This window comes from Neovison vison, chromosome 13, assembly GCF_020171115.1.
Source record: "Neovison vison isolate M4711 chromosome 13, ASM_NN_V1, whole genome shotgun sequence".
Taxonomy (NCBI): domain Eukaryota; kingdom Metazoa; phylum Chordata; class Mammalia; order Carnivora; family Mustelidae; genus Neogale; species Neogale vison.
The window spans coordinates 86,875,225-86,895,344 of NC_058103.1; the positions used below are offsets into that span (position 1 = coordinate 86,875,225).

Genomic DNA, 20,120 nt, shown 5'->3' on the forward strand with positions numbered 1-20,120 from the left:
TCTCACCAGCACTCTGTTGTGAGCACAGAGTTTGGATTGCCACAAACTCTGAGCTATGTCCTCAGTTCAGGGAGCCTGCATGGCCCTGTCTGTGTTCTCCCTCCCTGCAATTCATCCTGGAAACTCTTTAAAGCAATAAGCTAAGGCAATCATAGGGCTCATGTCATCTGTTTCTTGTCTTTCAGGGATCACTGTCTTTGTTGTCTGGTGTCCACCATCTTGAAAACTGTTGTTTCATAGTTTTTATGCTTAGTTGATTGTTTCTGGAAGGAGGGCAAATCTGGTCTCTGCTACTCCATCTTGTCTGAAATGGGAAGTTGTAATATGTACTCTAAATGTATTTTTGTTCAAACCATGGAGCTGCAGATTTAAATCATTCAATTTTTGGAAAATGCCCACTGTATATCCTATGTGCAAAGCCAAACCTCTGTGCGCATCAGCCAAATCAGATTGACTATCTTTTTTTTTTTAAAGACTTTATTTATTTGACAGAGAGAGTGAGAGAGAGAGATCACAAGTAGGCAGAGAGGCAGGCGGAGAGAAAGGGGGAAGCAAGCTCCCCACTGAGCAGAGAGCCCGATGTGGGGCTCGATCCCAGGACCCTGAGATCATGACCTGAGATCATTGGAGGCTTAATCCACTGAGCCACCCAGGTGCCCCTTGGCTATATTTTTTTAAAAAGATTTATTTATGGGGCGCCTGGGTGGCTCAGTGGGTTAAAGCCTCTGCCTTTGGCTCAGGTCATGATCCCAGGGTTCTGAGATCAAGCCCCACATTGGGCTCTCTGCTCCTCGGGGAGCCTGCTTCCTCCTCTCTCTGCCTACCTCTCTGCCTACTTGTGATCTCTCTCTGTCAAGTAAATAAATAAAATCTTAAAAAAAAAAAAGATTTATTTTAGAGGGAGATCGGGGGGAGAAGAGGCAGAGGGAGAGGGAGAGAGAATATTTTTTTAAAAAATATTTTATTTTTTATTATTTTTTAAAGATTTTATTTATGTATTTGACAGAGAGAGAGAGAGAGAGAGAGATATCACAAGTAGGCAGAGCAGCAGACAGAGAGAAAGAGCAGAGAGCCTGATGCAGGACTCGATCCCAGGATCCAGGACCCTGAGATCATGACCTGAGCTGAAGGCAGAGGCCTAACCCACTGAGCCACCCAGGTGCCCCAAAGATTTTATTTTTTAATGAAATAACTAAATAAAATAACTTAATAAAATAAGCAGGCTCCCTGCTGAGCATAAAGCCCTATGTGGGGCTTGGTCTCAGCACCCTGAGACCATGACCCAAGCTGAAGGCAGAGGCTTAACCCACTGAGCCACCCAGGTGCCCCTGGGAATCTTTTTTTAAGGATTTTATTTATTTGACAGAGAGAGCAGAAACAAGGAGAGCAACAGAGGCAGAGGGAGAAGCAGTCTTCCTGCTGAGTAGGGAGCCCAAAGTGGGATTTGATTCCAGGGCCCTGGGATTATGACCTGAGCAGAAGGCAGATGTTTAACTGACTAAGCCACCCAGGTGCCTCAAGAGAGATAGAATCTTAAGCAGACTCCCCACAGGCCATGGAGCCCTATGCAGGCTGACCCCGTGACCCCGAGATCACGAGAGTTGGACCCTCAACCAACTGAACCACCCGGATGCACCCAGACTGACTTTCTATCATAAAAGTCTGCTACTGTTTTTCAGTTCAAACAAATGCACTCTGTATCAACCTTTCACTCTTGAATTTGAATTCTTAAATGAAGAAGGCACAGAACTGAATAATCACACAGAAGCCTGATAATGATTACAACTTTATCAAGGTCCTTCCAGGGCTTTTCAGCAGAGTGGCTTTGGACAACCAATCATTTACATAGCACAGAGTGGCTTTCCTTTGTTTTTCATCTTCCCATCGAACTGAGTTACACTCTCTTCTCTTATGCAGAAACACCTCCGGACCTTGAGTTATAGTTGTCCCTGGGATTAAGGGTGTGTGTGGAAAGGGTGAGGAATGCCTGTTTTTTCTATCCCCAAGCAAATGGAGTCCTGATAGATGGGATGGGGTGTCAGAGAGCTGTCACTGCCCATATGTATTATCAAAGGCCACCATGGAAGAAAAGATCAGAAACTCTCCAGATAAATGTGTGAAGGTTGTAAACCAATGCATCTTCTTTCCTGATACCTCTCACCCGCTTCTCTATCCTGTCATGCAATGGGAGAAGAATGGAATGAGTTAGATGGGGCTGAGGAAGTTTGGCTTATAAATCTCTTGCAAGATGTCTCTTTTAGAATCGGGCTTAGGTTGGGATATTGCCTTAGTATCATGGTATCACTTATGCCATGTGCCAATCTAAGAGTCTGCTAGTCAAACCAATCTCCATCATTGTCAACAAAGCACCACAGCCATGGAAGGATGGGTTTTCCCATAGTGACAAAGTAAACCAAGTTACATTTTAAAAACATACAGCACACGTACTCATACTCTGAGTGGAAGTTCAAGGATCTGTGGCACAAATAGGAGAAAGGACCTTAAGTCCCAAATGGGTGTCAACGTAGTTCTATTTTAAAGTGTCTCGGTGTTAAGAAACCATTTCTCGAATTTCACAGAGCAAACATGAATGCTTTAGCTGGCTTTCCCCTGCCTCAGCATGCTTCTGAGCCATATACTCCTTGTAACCACTGATAATGTAATGAAGCAAATAGGTCTGCTGAAACTTACAGGAAATGGACAATACTTTAAATCCTGCTTTTCAGAGTTGGGGCTGGAGAGGCAGGCTAGATTATCCATTAATGTGGGTTGCCTGCCGTTGGTATGGGCCACTCTGGGAGTGAGGTGGTGTTTTAGATTACCGCTGGGGTCTTCCAGTCTTTGGGGCCCAGCAGTATAAAGACCAAATCCAGTCTGTACCTCAGCTATTCTGGTTGATCAGCCTGCCTGCTGGGTTTTGTGGCTGTGGTCTGCAAGAATGGGACCCAGAAATCTCTGCATAGGATCCTCAGCTGTGCCCACATCCCTGATGCCCACCCTACCCACCCCTCTGTATTCTCTCTGACATTTCAGTGGTTGTGTTCTGGCAAAATTTCAAAGCTCCAGTCCCAGATACCATGTCTCCCTTTGCAAGACAAAAAGGATGTGGAAGAGCAGGTCCATTTGGTCCAGGTCCCTGCTGCCCACCCCCACAATACAAGGCAGAAGAGCCTTGGTGAGGTGCTTGGAAAAAACAATTAAGACGCTGGTCTCTTTTTTGAGTCAAGGCCAGACTTCTGCTCATGCTCAGAAGGAAGGGCTCACCTTGTCCTCCCTCTGGCTGATTGTCCCAGATGAGACCAGGGTTCTCAAGGCGTGGGTGTGTGATACAGAAGGACACGGTCCACAATGCAGAGAAACCAAGACCCTGATGAGCAGCCCCAGGCCAGAGACAGGGAATTCCACTTGGACATGAGGACAGAGTGGTCCCACAGACCTCCCAGAGAATAGGTGCAAGTTAGGTCCTCATCCTTGCCTCCTCTTCCTGGTGGTCAGGGGTCAAATGGGTTTGATTTTCTCAGCTTGCAGAAGAGCTGACGTAGGAATGACGTAGCCTGTCATTCCCACCCATGGTCTTCTCGCGCTTCCAGAACGCCTATGTGTCATTTGGATTTCTGCTCCACTTCTCATGGGCTTCTTATGGTGGGAGGTAAGTCTCAAGAATATAGGAAAAAAAACAAAGCAAAACATAACAGAAACACCTCTTGAGTTGCCTCTAGCTGGGTCACAGAGTGTCTGGCCCTAGAAGAATCCCTTCCTCTCTCTGTGTTACTCATCTGTAAAACGACCTGGATTGGTGGTTTTCACACCACATTCTGTTAGAGCTACTGGGAGCTTGTGGGGCTCCCCAGGGCCCCCAAGAAGCCCAGGAGAAAGGGAGGCTGAGCTGACTCTGTACACACCCACCCAGCACCCCCACCCCCAGAAGTCCCTGCTTCTTATCTCTTTTGTAACTGTGTTTCCACACAAGGATTCTTTGAAGAAAGGATCCTGAGGCTACAAAGCTTGAAAACTGCTGGAATAAATGATCATTAAGGTCCCTTCCAGTCTGAGACACTTGGACTTCCAAAGTCCAGCTCAAGTTGTCTCCCTTCAGGGAAGCAATCCTGGTTACTGGTCCTGGGTACCTGACCTCCAGCAATATGAATGGTGACAGGCATGGCCCTCAGCCCACACTGCATGGTGCCACCAGTGACCCATCCATGCCTGAGGGAAGAGCTAGCATGTGAGTCCCTCAAGGGCAGGTGTTCAATTTCCCTTCCAGGCCTCTGTCTCCTCGTGGTTCCACATGAGAGTAGGTGTTTGAGTAAATTTGATTCAAGGGCCAGGAGCTCTCACATGGCATAAAACTTTGCAGAGTGACTCTTTGCTTTGGGGAACGGGGAGTCACCTTTTGGTCTCCTGAGTGCCCCCAGACAGACTTGCCTATAGGAAGCTGGGGTTTCCCTGACCTGGGGTAGAGTTTCAGACTCGCACACTCCCCAAAGGGACCGTCCTGATTCTTGCCTTTGCTGAATTCTGTTCAACCTCTACTACCTCTGCCTCTGCACACACTGCGGCCATGGAAGAAGCATGCCCTGGAACCGGGGAATCAGCTCCGCCAGGATGCCCCAGAGCCTGGAGGTTCTCAGTGGATCTGGAGGGAAGCACGGGGCAGATGTAGAACAAAGCGGGGCTTGCTCAGAGTACAGCGCTGTCTGGAGACAGAGGTCTGAAGAGGGGCGGGATGGGGTATCCTCAGAAACACCTGCAAGGTGAACCATCAAGTTAACTACAGGCCAATGCCCTGGGGCGGGTAATGAGGACAGTGGGGATTCTAGCAGTGGATCAAGGCAGGAAGCCTGCTCCCACACTTATGAGCTCTAAGACTGTGAATCAATCACTTAACCTTACTTATTCTCAGTGACTTTACCTATAAACCGGGGGTGTTGGGGGGGAAGGATCTGGCTAATTGCAGGCTACCCCGTAGTGAAATGGTGAGATTCCAAGGAGACGTGGGTATGCAAGTTAAGCATTGTGTAAAGGAAAAGATACAGGATATAAAGCGTCCTTGTTTGTTTCCAGGGGAGCACACGCTTTCTGCTCCCTACAAGGGACTGTTTCTGCAACTGAACGACACTCTGAGGCTGGCTGGCCTTCCTCCCCCTGCTTCGTTGCCAGCAGCCATCTCCACCCGGCCTTGACAAATTCCTGATCAGCCTAGGGAGTGTGAGGGGGTAAGGCCATTCAGGAAAGAGGTCTCAGCCTAATTCTGGCCCAGAGAAGCTCCCTGAAGAGAAGGGAGTGTCCTGATAAAGAGCCCCTGAAAGATGTGAGGTCCCGGAGGCTGTTGGGATTCCCCAGGGCTCTTCTGGTTGGTGAGGTGCCCTGCAGGGTCCCAGGAACTGGGTCCCTCACACCCGCTTGGCTTGGGGGTCAGGTCGGCCTCCCCCTGATACCTGGATCACGAATCTGGCCTTCCCCCTTCTAGAGGTCCTGGTTGGCATTACGTTGTTGGGGGGGGGGCAGACAAGAGATCAGTAAGTCACAAGACACGAGCCTATGACCTTTCTTTCCCAAGATCCACCCCACTGAATCTTCCAGATGTGGGGAGTAAGCAGCAGTCTGGACCGAGGCTGACCCACATGGGGCAGGGTTTAAACTCCACAGTTGGATGGTGAAACCTCTTCGTGCTGAGGTAGGGAGACACCATTGAGCTTCAGTCCGGGGCCACCTTGTCGCCTCCAACAGTCTCTGCACCCTAGTCTGGGCCTCCCTCAGCTACTGTAGCCTGAAGTGTGGGTGCTGGGCCTGCGGAGCCAAACGTCTGGCAGATCTGGCTGGCTGTTGGGCAGCACCACAGGGCTGCCATCCCCCGGGGCCCCACGGCCCTTCCAGGATGAGCTGCTCTGGTGGGAGGCAGGCACCGAAGGATCGTACACGGCCTCCCTCAGCGCCAGCCACAGGGTGTCCCGCTTTTCGTTCAGCTGGCCTCGCTCGGGTACAGTTGGCTCTGTTTCATCCAGGTCGTCTGGGGAGGCACCAACAGAATCTGGAACTCGGGCACTGGGCTCCGAGGTGCTCAGACAGGTCTCATCAGAGACACTGAGGCCCTCTAGGGTGCTGGCTGAAGAGCAGAGGCAATCAGGAGGCTCCACAGCCTTGGCCTTGGGAGAGTGGGCAGGGACTTTTGGTGAGGCCCTCGCAGGCTCAGCCTTCTGGCCTGGGGAGTCCCGCCTGCCTTGGGTCTTGGGGCTGGGGCCCGCCTGCTTATAGGGGGAGGATGTCTGCAGGGCTGGGCACTGGCTGAAGACAGACTGGTGGTCCAGGAACAGCTCCCTTGGGGAGGCAGGGGCCGGTGGGGGGCGGGAGCAGCAGGGACCATCATGCAGCTGGAGATCCTCAGAGAGCACAGAGGGCCGGTGGGACAGTTTGCTGGTGGCTGTGCTCGTGTCAAAGCTGGGGCTCCGGCGCCGTGCCAGGGGCTGGAGCTCGTACTGTTCCGAGCATGATCCGGGCGCCCCTCCTGTTGGCCCTGCCCGTGGGCGGCCTGCCTTATCACCACTCGACTCTCCGGTTCCAGCGTCCCAAGGCAGGTGGGCACAAGGCCAGAGGATCTGCCCACAGTTCTTCTCTGGCCCAAAGAAGCAGCACAGAGATTGGAAGAAGAAGCTGGCGAAGCCACAGCTGACGCACTTGACCATCATCAGGACAATGCCCAGCTTGCGATAGAGCAGCACGGTTGCGGGTAGCATGAGCACCCCGGCCGCAAACAGGGCCGCGGCCCCCACTGCCGTGGCACAGCTGGTCTGACGCAGGGAGAAGGCCACGCGGCTCAGGCGGTCAGGGTGCGGGCACAGGTGATAGGAGATGCAGTAGTTGACTGTGAAGTCCACCGAGAGGCCCACAGAGGCGGAGAGAAAGAGGGCTTCGGCAGTGTTGAGCTGCCATTCGAGAAGAACCAGTAGCCCCACAGTGAGCAGCACGGTGCCCGCCACAGCTGCCACGGAGAACAGGCTCAGTGGAACGTTCCAGGTGCCCAGAAGCAGCGTGGCAAAGGCCAGTGCCAGCGCGAGGCCCAGCACCACAGCTGGTTCAGTGTTCAGGCTGTGCTGCAGGCTGTAGAGCTCCAGATGGCTGGTAAACCATCCCCTGTGGAGGCCGGGGGGTGCGCTGCCCAGCTCGGCCGCCAGCCAGTGGCTAACCTCAGTGTAGAAGCGGTGGGCCTGGCCGTAGTCTGGACTATACTGGACGTTAGTCTGGAACTGCAGGACCAGGGCAGCCAGGCTGCCATGGGCATTGAAGCGGGGCCCCAGGTCCCGGGTGCCGTTGGGGCCTTGCTCCAGAGCCATCATCTTGAGGCAGTGAAGGAAAAGCTGGGGTGCCCAAGGGAAGGCAGAGTGGCCACAGCAGAGGCCCGGCCCCAAGCGAGCACAAGCGGGGCTCTCCACCCAGCGCTGGAGGGCCTCCACGAAGCAGAGCGTGGGCCAGCCCTCTGGCTGGGCGCCAAAGAAGCTCTGATTCCGAGCTCCGTGGCAGAGGTCCAGCAGCCAGCGCTGGGCTTCGGGGCCGCTGGCCGAGAAGGTGGGGTCACTCACCAGTGAGCTGTTGCTGCGAGGGTCCAGCGGGTCGCCGGTGTCCACGGGCAGGACGCCCCACACCAGCACCACCGGCAAATGGCCGCCCTCGCCCTGAGGAAGACGCTCGAACAGGAACTGCTGGCGGTACTCTGCGTCGAAGCGCTCGAAGGGGTGGCTGGGCCGGAAGACCTGGCCGCGGGGTGGCGGCAGCGTGGGCAGCCGCAGGCGGGGACTGACGCCGGCGATGTAGGCGCCCCCTGCCGCCAGCGCGGCGAACCAGCAGATCCAGATGTAGCGGAACTTGATGACCCCACAGGGCAGGAGGCGCTGGAAGAGCAGGCGCGAGGTGCCGGCCGCCGCCCTCCGGAGACCGCGCAGCCTTCTGTGCAGCGCCAGCGCCAGTCGCCGGGGCGCGCTGCCGGCCCTCGGGCCCTGCACCCGGGACGCACAGGCGCGCGCCAGGTAGCGCTCGTGGAGCACGGCGGAGGCGGGCAGCCAGGCCAGCGTGAGCGCCAGGTGCGCCAGCACAGCCGTGCCCAGGTAGAGGGCAAAGCAGCGCACGGCCGGCAGGCGGCTCAGGTAGCTGGCGTAGAAGGCCGCGGCTGTGGTCAGGCCCGAGACCAGCAGCAGGTAGCCGAAGTGGTGCATTGTGCGGCCCACGCGCTGCGCCAGCCCCCCCGAGGGCAGCTGGCTCTTGCTGAGGCGCCACAGGTCGAAGAAGATGAGTGTGTGGTTGGCGCAGACGCTGCTGAGAAGGACGAAGGCTGCCAGATTGACGAAGGGGAAGTAGGCCATGCGGAAGGCCACCCGGTAGAGAAAGAAGGCGACTAGGAGGGAGCCCAGCACCCCCAGCAGTACCAGGAGCGTGAGGAAGAGGGAACGCAGGTAGAGGGCGATGCTGAGGAAGATGGCAACCAGGGCCAGCAAGGGGTACACCGTGTCCTGGGCCAGGTAGTGTCTCAACAGCTCCTGCTTGAGGCCCAGGTCCATGCCAGTGATGGACGTGTAGTTGTCAGAGAGCCCCCAGGGCACTGCGAGCCGGTCCAGGTAGATTCCCATCATGGAGGCACCCTTGGGAGTGGGCAGGAAGAGCAGGCTGTACTTAAGGGAGGGTACCTGGTAGTCGGCAGTCTGGGGACTCAGAAAGTCTCTGTCCAGCAGGAAATGGAGGAGTTGGTAGACAGCACTGCTCCGGGAGCACTTGGTGGGCACCTGGGTGCAGTGTGCTGGCTTGTCCTGTCCAGGGCCCAAACAAGAGGGCACCAGGGTGCCACGGTGGTAGTAGATGGCACAGGCCCGCAGAAGGGCCAGTGTTCGGGCTGCATCAGCTTGAGTAGTGTCCAGGCAGGAGGAGCGGTTGGAGAGCACAGCCACATAGTTGCCCAGGGACCAGCTGGGGCAGCACTTGTTGGCTTCCGTACGCTGGCACAGAGCCCCAAAGTGGCTATGGGAGCGGATCTGTACAGCACACAGGGCAGGACAGAGCTCAGGGTCAAGGCAGGGGCCCAGGTTCCCCCGCCCCTGTCCAGGGACACCTCACCTAGAGGGCCGAGGCAGAGAGGTATCCTGACAGCCCAGCAGACAAGGCTCATCTTAGAGCTGTGTTCAGTTCCTGGCTACATCTTGACTACCAAAGGGGAGCCTCAGGAATGCTGTCCGAGGCCTCCTTCCGAGAGGTCCTGCCCTAAGGGCCTCTGCAGGTTGCACACCCCAATTCTGCTCTGCCTAAACCAGGAGTGGAAGTGACAGTGTCAGCCACAGATGGGTCAAGGGTCCAGGGATTTGAAAGCAAACAGGGGGAAAAGTAGGAACCAGAACATTCCAGGGTCAGGGTCAGTGCCAAACGTAGCCTCCTACCTCTGTCCACTGGGCTCTTAAACCGTCTTAGTGACAGAGCTATTTCTTTTTCAGACCTCATGCCTCCTTTTCTCTCCCACCTGGTATTAACACGACACATCATGACAGCTGGTATAGCTCTGGAAGGCACTGGCCTGGGGATCCGAGTCCCTGTTTTGCTACCAGCTGGCTATATGGCCTTGGGCCTGAGATCATGGTGACAATAGCAACATTTACTGAGAGATTTCTTTCTTTTTTTTTTTTTTTAAAGAAACTTTAAATTTTATTTATTTACTTGATAGACACAGAGAGATCACAAGTAGGCAGAGAGGCAGGCAGAGAGAGAGGGGGAAGCAGACTCCCTGCTGAGCAGAGAGCCCGATGTGGGGCTTGATCCCAGGACCCTGAGATCATGACCTGAGCCGAAGGCAGAGGCTTAAACCACTGAGCCACACAGGCACCCCTACTGAGAGATTTCTATTGCCAGTCATTATTCTACAATTTGCCAGGCAAATCTGTCTTGTTCAGTTGTCACAACATCCTTATGAGAAAAGTACCATTATTTGTCCCATTTTCTACATCCAAAGTCCGAGGCACTGAGAGGTTTAGAAATGTGCCTGCAATCACACAGCTAGGGGGGTATTAGAATTGGCCTTGGGGCACCTGAGCGGCTCATTTGGCTGAGTGTCCAACTCTTGATTTCACCTCAGGTTGTGATCTTGGGGTCCTGGGATGCAGTTCTATGTGGGGTTTTATGCTCAGGTTTTATGCTCAGCCTGCTTGTCCCTCTCCATCTGCTCCTCCCCCAGCTCTCTCTCTCTCTCAGATAAAAAATAAATAAATTCTTATTTAAAAAAAAAAAAAGAGAGAGAGAGAGAGAGAGAGAGAGAGAACTGGCTTTGAATTCAGGAATCTGACTCCAGGGCACGTGTTCCTAACCAGTGTCTTTTGGTATGTCAGATACACTTGTGTGGATGCCTTGGGCTATTCAATGGTGTTTACACTGTTTGGCAACAAACCTTTCTTCAGATGTTACGGTGGTATCTGGCCCTGGATTAGGGGAACTGGATTGGCACTTCTTGGATTGATCAGGAGGAGGCCTTGGGCTGGAGCCTCCACAACAGCCCCTGAGGCTCCTTTTCAGGACATTTTTTTTTTTTTTAAGATTTTACTTATTTATTGGACAGAGAGAGATCACAAGTAGGCAGAGAGGCAGGCACAGAAAGAGGAGGAAGCAGGCTCCCTGCTGAGCAGAGAGCCCCATGTGGGGCTCAATCCCAGGATCCTGGGATCATGACCTGAGCTGAAGGCAGAGTCTTTAACCCACTAAGCCACCCAGGCGCCCCTTTTCAGGGCCTTTTGAAAATCCCCAGGCTCTGCTAGTCTCTGTGTCTTGGTTTCTCTAAGAACAGCTAACTCTTCTTTCCCCACATGAACCTGGAGCCTTTCAACAGGGACAGGAAGACTTTTCTGAGCAGGGAATACTCTTCCCTAGTCCACCCTAGCAGTCCTGGCTCAGCTGTATTTCCTTGGGATTAGGCCAAGAAGAGTCCCTTCTCTCCCTCTGCCTCACCTCCCACCCACGGCACCTCCCCATCGAGCTCACCTGGTCCTGTTCCATGCGGCACATGGAATGGATGGCATGCAGGTTCCATAGGCTGCCTGCCGAGGTGGACATGAACACCAGCTGTGCATAGCTCTTCTCTGCAACACACCCCCCAATACACCCCAGAGTTCAGCTCTTCGGCATCAGGTCCTGGGCCCGCTGGAGGGAAGACACTTACCCAGGGCCATATGAGGCTCAGATTCTCAGGAGTCTGAAACCTGAGCCTGGCTGCCCAATTCTGTGCCCTGCCACCCCCACCCAGCCTGATTTCATGTGGCTGGAGCAGCTGAGGCCTAGCTCAGCCTCCCGACTGTAAACCAACTTCCATGACTTGAACATGGCCAGCTGGCCTCCTTCCTTTTCTGACTGCCCAGATTTGTTCTCATGGGCCCTCCGGTTCTACTCGGTACAATGGGGGCCAACATTAAAGGCAGGAACTGGCTAGGTTGCTGCTTACCAGGCGGGCCACAGAAGAAGTTCTCCTGCCCTCTGTCCTCTAGGGGCTCCACCATCCTTCGAGGCCGGACTAAGCCCTCCTGGGTACTGCTCCAGGGTGTGGGGCTCAGAGTGGTGTGGGCGTTGGAACTAAGGCAGAGAGAAAAACCTATGCCAGGCACCATCAAGGGGTAGGGACTCAGAGGAGGCCAGACACCCCTTCCCAGTGGACCCCAGCAAGTCTCTCTGACTTGGATTTTGGGAAGTCCTCTCTCATTCCCCCTTTCCCTTTAACAGTGGAAAGATGGAAACCCAGTACCTGTTCTGCTCAAGGTCTGGGGAAAGAGAAAGCAGCTTCCTGGGGCCCGTGAGTGTTTGCAGTGCTCTCCACACTACCAGCTTGCGGCCAATGTCTGTGTCTCGAGGCTCAAAGCCCTGCAGGGAGAGGGACAGAGAAGATCAGGTGGGCAAAAGAAGCAATGCCCCATCTGGCCCTTCTTGGCTCTACCCCTTTGGGTCCCTGGAGCAGGAAGGCCAGCCTGCTTTTCTGGATTATTGGATGAGAGTATCCCCTCTTTACCATCTCCCCCAACTCACTCTGTGGGTCAAGAGTCCAGTGCCATCCCACCCCCAGCTGGGTTGCTCCAACTTTCTGCCCCAGACTGAGCTGAGGTGGCTAGGCCTGGGAGTCCCTGTCCCTCCCTTTAGCCTCTTACCAGCAAGGGCTTGGAGAAGTCGGGTAGCTGGTCCCCCAGCAGTCCAGCCAGGGTGCAGACGAGGATGACAGCCAGACACAGCAGCAGCACAGCCACTGGCCACTCAGCAATCAGCTGGGAATAGCTGGGAAAGAGGAAGAGAAGCCACTGGAACTGGTGTTGGGTGTGTGAGCTTAGGCGTCACCAGGAAGGGGTGGCAGGGCCAGACTCGGTGCCCACCTAGACACCCCGAGGGGGCCAGAGGCCCAGGGGCCTACCTCTTTGGCATCCGGAAGGTCCGTTCCTGCCTGTGGAAGAGAAGAAAAGACACTTGCTTGTCAGAGCCCCCCTGCAGGGTGGGAGGTATGGTGTGGGGACAGAGCAAGATGGTATTAATCCTTTCAGGCTGTTCTACTCTCAAGCTCCAACCCTTCCTTCCTCCTCCATCCAGGCTGCCTCCTCCCTCAGGAACATCCTGGGCTGCCTCTTAATGAAGGAGTCCAGAGCCCAGGGGGCTCAACCTACTTTTAAGCCCTGCCCCATCTTCCAGTGGAAGCTTGCAGGCTACTGGATCCCTCCTTACCTGACGCTGACCACATGGTGTTGCACAGATGGCGGCTTCCAGGCCCCATCTCGCTGTGAGGGGGCTGGTGAAGGGCTGAGGCTGGAGCCGTGGGAGCATAGAGCTGCTCGGTCCCCAAGCCCTGGCAGGGAATTGTCTCCCCGGTATTCCTGCGGTGCCCGGGGGTAGGTGAAGTGTGCAGGGGCTAAGGGACTGGACGGGCCCACAGGCTGGAGGGTGGAAGTTGTTGGTGGGGGTCCTGAAGAACTGGAAGGATCCTCCGGCGGGCCACTGTGGAGGGAGCAGCTCTTCTCTGGGCTTGTCTCCGGGGCCACAGCCTTGCTCTGGGACCTGGGGAGAGAGGAGACAAGGGTGATGAGGGTGGGGGGTGCTGTTGGGCCACCCCATGCCCTGAGACAAGGAGACAGGGCTTGGGGTTGCTCTTATTAGTCCTAGGAGAGAGGGGAGGGGAGCACAGCCTCCATCCATATACCCCCAACCTATCTCTTGAGTCCATTGTCTCATTCACTTACCTGTCCATGCACTCAAAAAACATTATTGGCAGCCTGCTACATGCCAGACACTGTGTTTTTACATGTATGATCTTGTGTACTCACAAAACCCTACAGGGGGGATACTTTCCTTGTTCTATATTTGAAAATAGGTTCAGTGAGACAAGAGCTAGGCCTTAAACCCATTCTGTCTTGCAGTCCTGCTCCAGTCCTTCCTTCCTACCTTCCTTCCTTCCTTTCCTCCCTCTCTTCTTTTTTTCTTTTTTAAGATTTTATTTATTTGACAGATAGATCACAAGCAGGCAGAGAGGCAGGCAGAGAGAGCAGGGGAAGCAGGATCCCTGCTGAGCAGAGAGCCCGATTTGGGGCTTGATCCCAGGACCTCAGGATCATGACCTGAGCCCAAGACAGGTGCTTAACTGACCGAGTTGCCCAGGCACCCCAGTCCTGTACTCTTTCTGCTGCAGCCACCTGTTCATTCTCTTGGCAGGCATTTATTGAGCACCTACTGCAATCTTGTTCTCACCTTAGAGCCTTTGAACTTCCTCCTTCCTCAGCTTGGGGTCTCCTCCACGAGATAACTGGATAGTTCGGAGCCTCCCTTTAGTCTCAGTCCAACCATCACCTTCCTAGAGAAGCCTTCCCCAACCAATTAACCACCTGCCAGCTCTCAATCCCCCCACCTGCTTTATATTTCTTCGCAGCATTTGCCACAACCGGACATTATCCAGTGTCCTGTTTTGAGCCTGCCTCTCGGATGGAATGGGAGCTCTGGGAGAGCAGGGTCTCATGCCTTTGTTCATCTCTTACACTCGGAAGGGGCCCGGGGAATGTTTGTTGAGTGAATACTGAGCCCTAGACGGGCTGCTAATGGTGATGCTGGGATGAATAAAGGCCATCCTTGTCTACCAGGCACTCATAGTGGGTGGGAGATGTTGACCAGAGTCCAAGTCACAGAGCACTGAAAAGGAAGGCCCAACTTAGATGGGGGGGTAGTCACAGAAGATATGGCAGCTGTGAGTGCTGCCCTTCCTCCACCCTTGGGCACAGGACAGAAGGTTTGCTTTGCAAGAGTGTATATGGCTGGGAGAGGGAGTCGGGACCCCCAAAGAACGTGCCAAGGAGGAGTCAGCAATAGATTCTTCTTTCAGAATTACTCACAAGGACAGTATTCAGGGCATGGACGCAGCCCCACTCCCTGGGTGCACGGGGAGGTGAAGTGCCCCCCAGTGGCAGGACTGCCAGACCTGGGACAGGAGTAGATGGCTGCAGAACAGAGTCCCTGAGGGCTATGGGGTGCTCCCAGAGAGGTTCTGGACTAGGAAGCCCTGGCAGAGCCCTGTCTCCTCCCCACATTCACTGGACTCACCAGGTCTGCCAGAAATTGTGTAGCTGTGTGGTTTACGCTGACCCACCTGTGGCTTTCAGACCTGCCTGCTGCACTCCCAAAGGGGCTGGAGGCCAGAGTCCCTGTCCTGGCGGCAAGCAGACATTGCCCAGGGAGGCTGGGTTCTGCCTGGAAACTTAAGTAGAGGAACTGGGAAGAAGAGGCAAGCTCTTCCTGCTCCTCCTGGAAGCATGGCTGGCTGGCATAGCAGTCTGGGAAAGCACAACCTTCATGCCAAGGGAAAATGCAGGAGCACTGGAGGTGGGCTGCTGGCTCTACCATCCTTTAGCTCTGAGGCCTTGGGAAAGACACACAATTCTTGGGGTGCTGGCATCCTTGTCTTGAGCGAGAGTATGATGGTAACACTCCCTCTTGGGGTTGGTACAGGAATTAAGGTATAACATACATGAGCTCCCTGTCGGAGCCTGGCATAGGGAAGACACATTTGTCCCCCCACCCTCATTTGCACTTAGGGCTCTGGGGAGCATGCAGCTTAAGAAGTATATTTATATTCACAATTTGTCCTCTTTAGGCACCTCAGGTAATATAGCTCCGTTTTAGAACTCTTCAGACCTTGAGACACTCACTACATATATAATTACACATACTTGCCTTTTTGTTACTCGAAAGATGCATCAGCATTTGATCTCATGGTTTAAATCACTGATACCTTTTTTTTTTTTTTAACTAACTCATTGTTTAGAAAAAGAGGAGTTTGACAAAGCTGTTCTAAAGCAAGCCCTCAAATGACCCATAAAGTAGATATAGCAACGAAGGTCCTGGCAGATAAAAGACCTTATTGGCTCATCTCTGTGGGCCAAAGGGAAGGTACATAAGTGTGGACATTTTCTTCTTTAAGGTTTTTATTCTGCAGGCCTTTTTTTTTTTTAAGATTTTTTTTTTAAAATTTGACAGACAGAGATCACAAGTGGGCAGAGAGGCAGGCAGAGAGAGAGGAGGAAGCAGGCTCCCTGCTGAGCAGAGAGCCCAATGTGGGGCTCGATCCCAGGACTCCAAGATCATGACCTGAGCCGAAGGCAGAGGCTTTAACCCACTGAGCCACCCAGGTGCCCTGAAATAAATAAAATCTTAAAAAAAAAAAAAAAGACTTGGGCTGAGATCAAGAGTCACACCCTTAAACAACGGAGGCACCCAAGCACCCCAAGGTTTTATTTTTTTAAAGTAAACTTTACTGGGGCACCTGGGTAGCTCAGTTGGTTAAGTGACTGCCTTCAGCTCGGGTTATGATCCCAGGGTCCTGGGATCGAGCCCCACATCAGGCTCCCTGCTGAGCTTGCTTCTCCCTCTCCCTCTGCCTGCCCTTCTGCCTACTGATGCTCTCTTTCTATCCCTCTGTCAAACAAATAAAATCTTAAAAAAAAAAAAAAAGTAATCTTTACACCCAATGTGGGGCTCAAACTCAAAACCCTGAGATCAAGAGTCACATGCTCCACTGACTGAGCCATCCAGGCCCCCCTTGGTCTCCCTCCTTAGAGCAAACCTGCATTCCAAGGGTCAGGAGGGTGGGGCAGCCAGGGTGTCTATTTGAGCTGCCCATGGTCTTAGAGCACTCACTGAGTACATAGAGCCAGGCTTCCCCTGCCCCAGTTGGAGTGTGGGGATTTTTTTTTTATTAAGGTTAGCTAGCACTATGGGGGTGCTGGAGAAGAGAGGGAGCACTCCCTCCTAGCCTGTCTACCAAAGTTCATAAGCCTGCACCCTTCTTTAGCTGCCTTCTGCTCAAGGGGGATTCCAGCTTCTACCATTGGTTTGCTTCTACTGGGGTCTCCCTGACCCCAGCCCCTTCTTCTCAACCCCTCTCACCCCTCTCCAGGGACCTAAGGTCAGCTTCTCCCAAATCCCATCCTTCTTGACAGTGCTCATCATTGTCAATGTGGCAGAATTTAAAACCCTTCACATTCCCCTAGGAACTGTGCCTTTGTCTCAACCCTCCCAAGGAGAAGAGCCAAACTCTTCTGAGAATAAAAGCTTTCTTCTGCCAGCTTCTGCTGCCCTCAGTTTTCAGGAGGTCTAGTAATAACACAAGTTAAACACCCCAGGCCTTGCCTCCCCAGGTGGCTTTCATTATTACCCCCTCAGTTCCATGGCTCTGACAAGAGTGAGCCACCTCCTAGGCAGGACTGTATCCCAAGTGACTAGGGCAGGCAGGCAGGGGGATGGAAAGTGTTGATGCAGGCTTCCTCAAGGCCAAAGTGAAATCAGGCAGTGCCTGGCTGATAGAGCTGCCCCCCACCCAGAGCCACCCACTTGGGAGACTCATAAGAGGTAAATACATGCACATTAAGGACACCCCCAGGCCCACAGACACAGAGCCATATGGACTTCCATGTGATCCCGCAGAGTGGCCAAGATGGATAAGGGAGCAGTCATGCCACTGGGAAAATAAAAAGGTAATTTCAAAAACACAGAGAATGAACTATTTAAAATTGCTCTGTAGTCAATGAATTAGTAAAGAACCATGGGTGTGCTTAAACACACATGCTGTTTTATTCACTCTGTATCTAACTCCAGAGCACTTCTTAGCTCGCAATGAACATATTTTGTTTCTAGAATTGAACTATGTCCCTCTGCCTGATTAGTGACCAGGGTCTCTGGGGAAATTCAGAGAGAGGCCAGAGGTCCCCAGGAGTTGCTGAAGAAGAGCCAGTGGTTCTTGTGCCCAGGAATGACCCCCACATGCAAAGGAAGTGATCAGACCAGACAAGGCTTATCCGTAATGAAATATCCAAGGCAGCAAATGACTCTCTGGCCCCTTCTAGGGAGACTTCTGGCCCCGGGCCCCCGTCCTGCCCTGTCCATCCTTGGCTTTTTGGTCAGGCAATAGTCCCAGGCAGCCCCCTGGTCCAGGGAACACATCCATCCTGTGTCTCACTCCCTTGAAGAAAGCTCTGTGCCTTTCAGAGTGACAGGTGGTTAAATCTATCCAGGCTGAGTGTTGACAATAAAGGGAAGAAAACATTTTTTTCTACTTGTGGGGCCTCCTCTTTGCTCTGAGGTCCAGAACATACATTTTAACTAAGGCAGTATATGTCCATCTCTGCTTTTTGGCCCCAAAGAATGCCTCTTATTTCAGTCCAGGCAGGAGAGAGAGAGGGAGACAGTGTCATATCAGGGGAGGGATTCTGAGGGTGGCAGACCGGGCAGGGCACAGAAATTGCGCCATATTGTTACCTGGCTGGGCTGTTCCCTCACACATACGGTGGGGGAAGGTGGAGGAGAGGCACTGATATCTGGGCCCTCAGTGAGAAGATGCTCCTCCTGTCCTGCCAGCCTGGGACTCCCTCAGGGATGGTACTAACCGCGGCCTGAGCCTGAGCCTGCCCACCCTTGCGCCTCCAGCGAGTGAGTGCTGGTAGCCGCCACACGCGGGGACTCAAGCCGACACGTGTGCAGCCGGCCATGGAGGCAGACTGGGGACTGACGGTGATGGACAAAGACAGTTCCTGGCGTGGCGGCGAGGGTCTGCTCTCCCCAGGACACACACCTGGGGGATCCTCCCGTCTATGTCACACACGCACCTTCGAGCACACTGCCATGCTGGAACCCAGACTAAGGTTTCCCCGGGCTTGGGGCTTACTGAGAAGATGCGGGGGCAGGGCCTGGAGGGAGGGGTTCTTGAGGCTGGAGGGTCGGAGGAGACCCCGGCACTAGAGGTAAGGTAGGAACAGTGGGTGGGGCAGGTATGGGACTGTGAGAGCTTTGGGGACTCGCAGTAGGTGGTATCAGGGAGAGAGAAAATTGACCCGGCTGAATGAGGGCGTGGCCAGGGGGCCGGCTGCTCTGAGGCGCTGGAAGGGGCTCTGGGAGGGGCTGGGGAATGAATGAGGGAGACATATGGCGGCTACGGGGATACCTGGGGCGGGGGTGTTGGGAAGGTCTGCGAGCTGGGTTTGCGGAGCGGTCCGCCCTACCTGTCCGGGGAGCTGCCGTCTGGGGCCAAGGGCTCCCCCTTGGGCCGCTGTTCCCCTTCCGGACCTGGGCCGGGAGCCGGACCGCGGCTGCTGCCGCCGCTACCAGCGTCCATGCCCGTGGGCGGCACCGCTGTCCGGGCGCTGGTGCTGAAGTGGTGGCGGCGGCGGCGGCTGCTGGCTCCCGCGCATGCGTCTGCGCCAGTCGGACAGATCGCTGGGCGGGGCCGACAAGGAGCCCAGCCAATGGGCGCGGCACCGGAGGGGCGGGGACAGAGGCTTGTGGCGGCCCTGCTGCCCAGCGCTGGAGGCTTGATGTCTTCAAGACCTGGGACCTACCCAGGCCAGGTCTGAGAGCTTTTAGGAGTCCGGCCGGCTGGCTGTAGTTCGCACATTGGCCTTTTCCAGGGGGACATCGATCCTCCCCTAAGGGACCAGGAAGCGCGACTCCAGGCACCGTGCGGAGAGCCTGTTTGAAACGCACTCTTCCAGCCAGAAAGAGGAAGAAACTTCCACACCAGCACTTCATAGTGCAGGAAACTGAAAGGTTGAGAGGTTGGGCGACTTAAGTCCCACATTTCTCTCGGCTTTGCCCAGCAACACCCTCCTCCTCAGTGGGACTAAGGCACTGTTGAGGTTGGGTTTGTCTTCACGTTTGTCTGGACCTGGACTTGGGTTTGCAACCCTCGGACCTGGAGCCTGGCTTCTGTTATTCAAGTGCGGAGTATGGGAGTATGGGGTGTGGGAAGAGGGAGAAAAGAGAATTCACAGCTCTTTTTCTTATAATCACCCCACTTCAGACGAGGAGGTACCCAACAGCCACTCACTGTAAGACACTTGCTGCTCCACCATCAGGGAACGCCTATGAGGGAGGGGAGGGAGTAAAGGGCCTGGGATAGGCCTGGGTAGAGTTCTAGAATAGATATGGGTGATGTGAAAAGCCTGGGAGTTGGGGGGCAGAGAGGGTTCCCGATGTGGGATTTGGATGGAAAGGGTTTCACAGCAAGCACGCTGGCTGAATGTGCAGGGAGGTGCCATGGCTGAGGAGTGGAGCTGGGGAGGGAGTCAGAATCTATGAGCATTTAGAATATAGGTATCCCTAAACTGTGCGTAAGTGTCACTCTATGCAAGGCATAGGTCACTAGGTGGGAGAATCTAGAGGCAGGTGTAGGAGTGGTGGGCCTGTCCTGAATAGCTTACAGTTTGGCTGGAGATATAAAAGGCCAGCCCATAAACTAGTGCCGACTGGGTAGGGTGTGGTCAGGCCCTGTGATTGTTGATACGAACTACAGAGAAGGGTGCAGCGTACAAATGGGACCTCTCTCTTCCTCATGGGCTTTAGGGAAGGCTTCATATTGGTGGTGGAGTCTCAATATGGGAAGGAAGCTGGCTGGGAGGGAAGGTATTCTTGACCTGGAGGTGGGGAAGGGGCGGGGGTGGGGGCAAAATAGGCAAAGCTAAGGAGGCTGGAAAGGTCAGTGTCTTTTTTTTTTTTTTTAAAGATTTTTTATTTATTTGTCAGAGAGAGAGAGGGAGAGCGAGCGAGCGAGCACAGGCAGACAGAATGGCAGGCAGAGGCAGAAGCAGGCTCCCCGCCGA

The 20,120-nt window shown here is 54.1% G+C and overlaps 1 protein-coding gene across 1 annotated transcript; it reads right to left on the reverse strand.

The window, feature by feature from the left end:
• Positions 1-1,773: 1,773 nt before the first annotated feature.
• On the reverse strand, positions 1,774-18,637 carry DISP2 (dispatched RND transporter family member 2). The gene is made up of 8 exons (XM_044232370.1): positions 18,525-18,637; positions 12,715-13,044; positions 12,410-12,439; positions 12,153-12,276; positions 11,756-11,871; positions 11,459-11,586; positions 11,002-11,099; positions 1,774-9,017 (listed from the first exon to the last, which is right to left on the reverse strand). Exons 1-8 carry the CDS (start codon positions 18,635-18,637, stop codon positions 5,757-5,759), a joined length of 4,200 nt encoding a protein of 1,399 aa, XP_044088305.1. The 3' UTR covers positions 1,774-5,756.
• Positions 18,638-20,120: the final 1,483 nt, after the last annotated feature.

Coding starts and splice junctions, on each gene's coding strand:
- DISP2 (XM_044232370.1), bottom strand. CDS start 18,637: ATGGACGCTGGTAGCGGCGGCAGCAGCCGCGGTCCGGCTCCCGGCCCA. Junction 12,277..12,409: donor ACCTTCCGGATGCCAAAGAG/GTAGGCCCCTGG, acceptor CCTCTTTCCCAG/CTATTCCCAGCTGATTGCTG. Junction 11,100..11,458: donor CTTCTTCTGTGGCCCGCCTG/GTAAGCAGCAAC, acceptor GGTGTGTTGCAG/AGAAGAGCTATGCACAGCTG.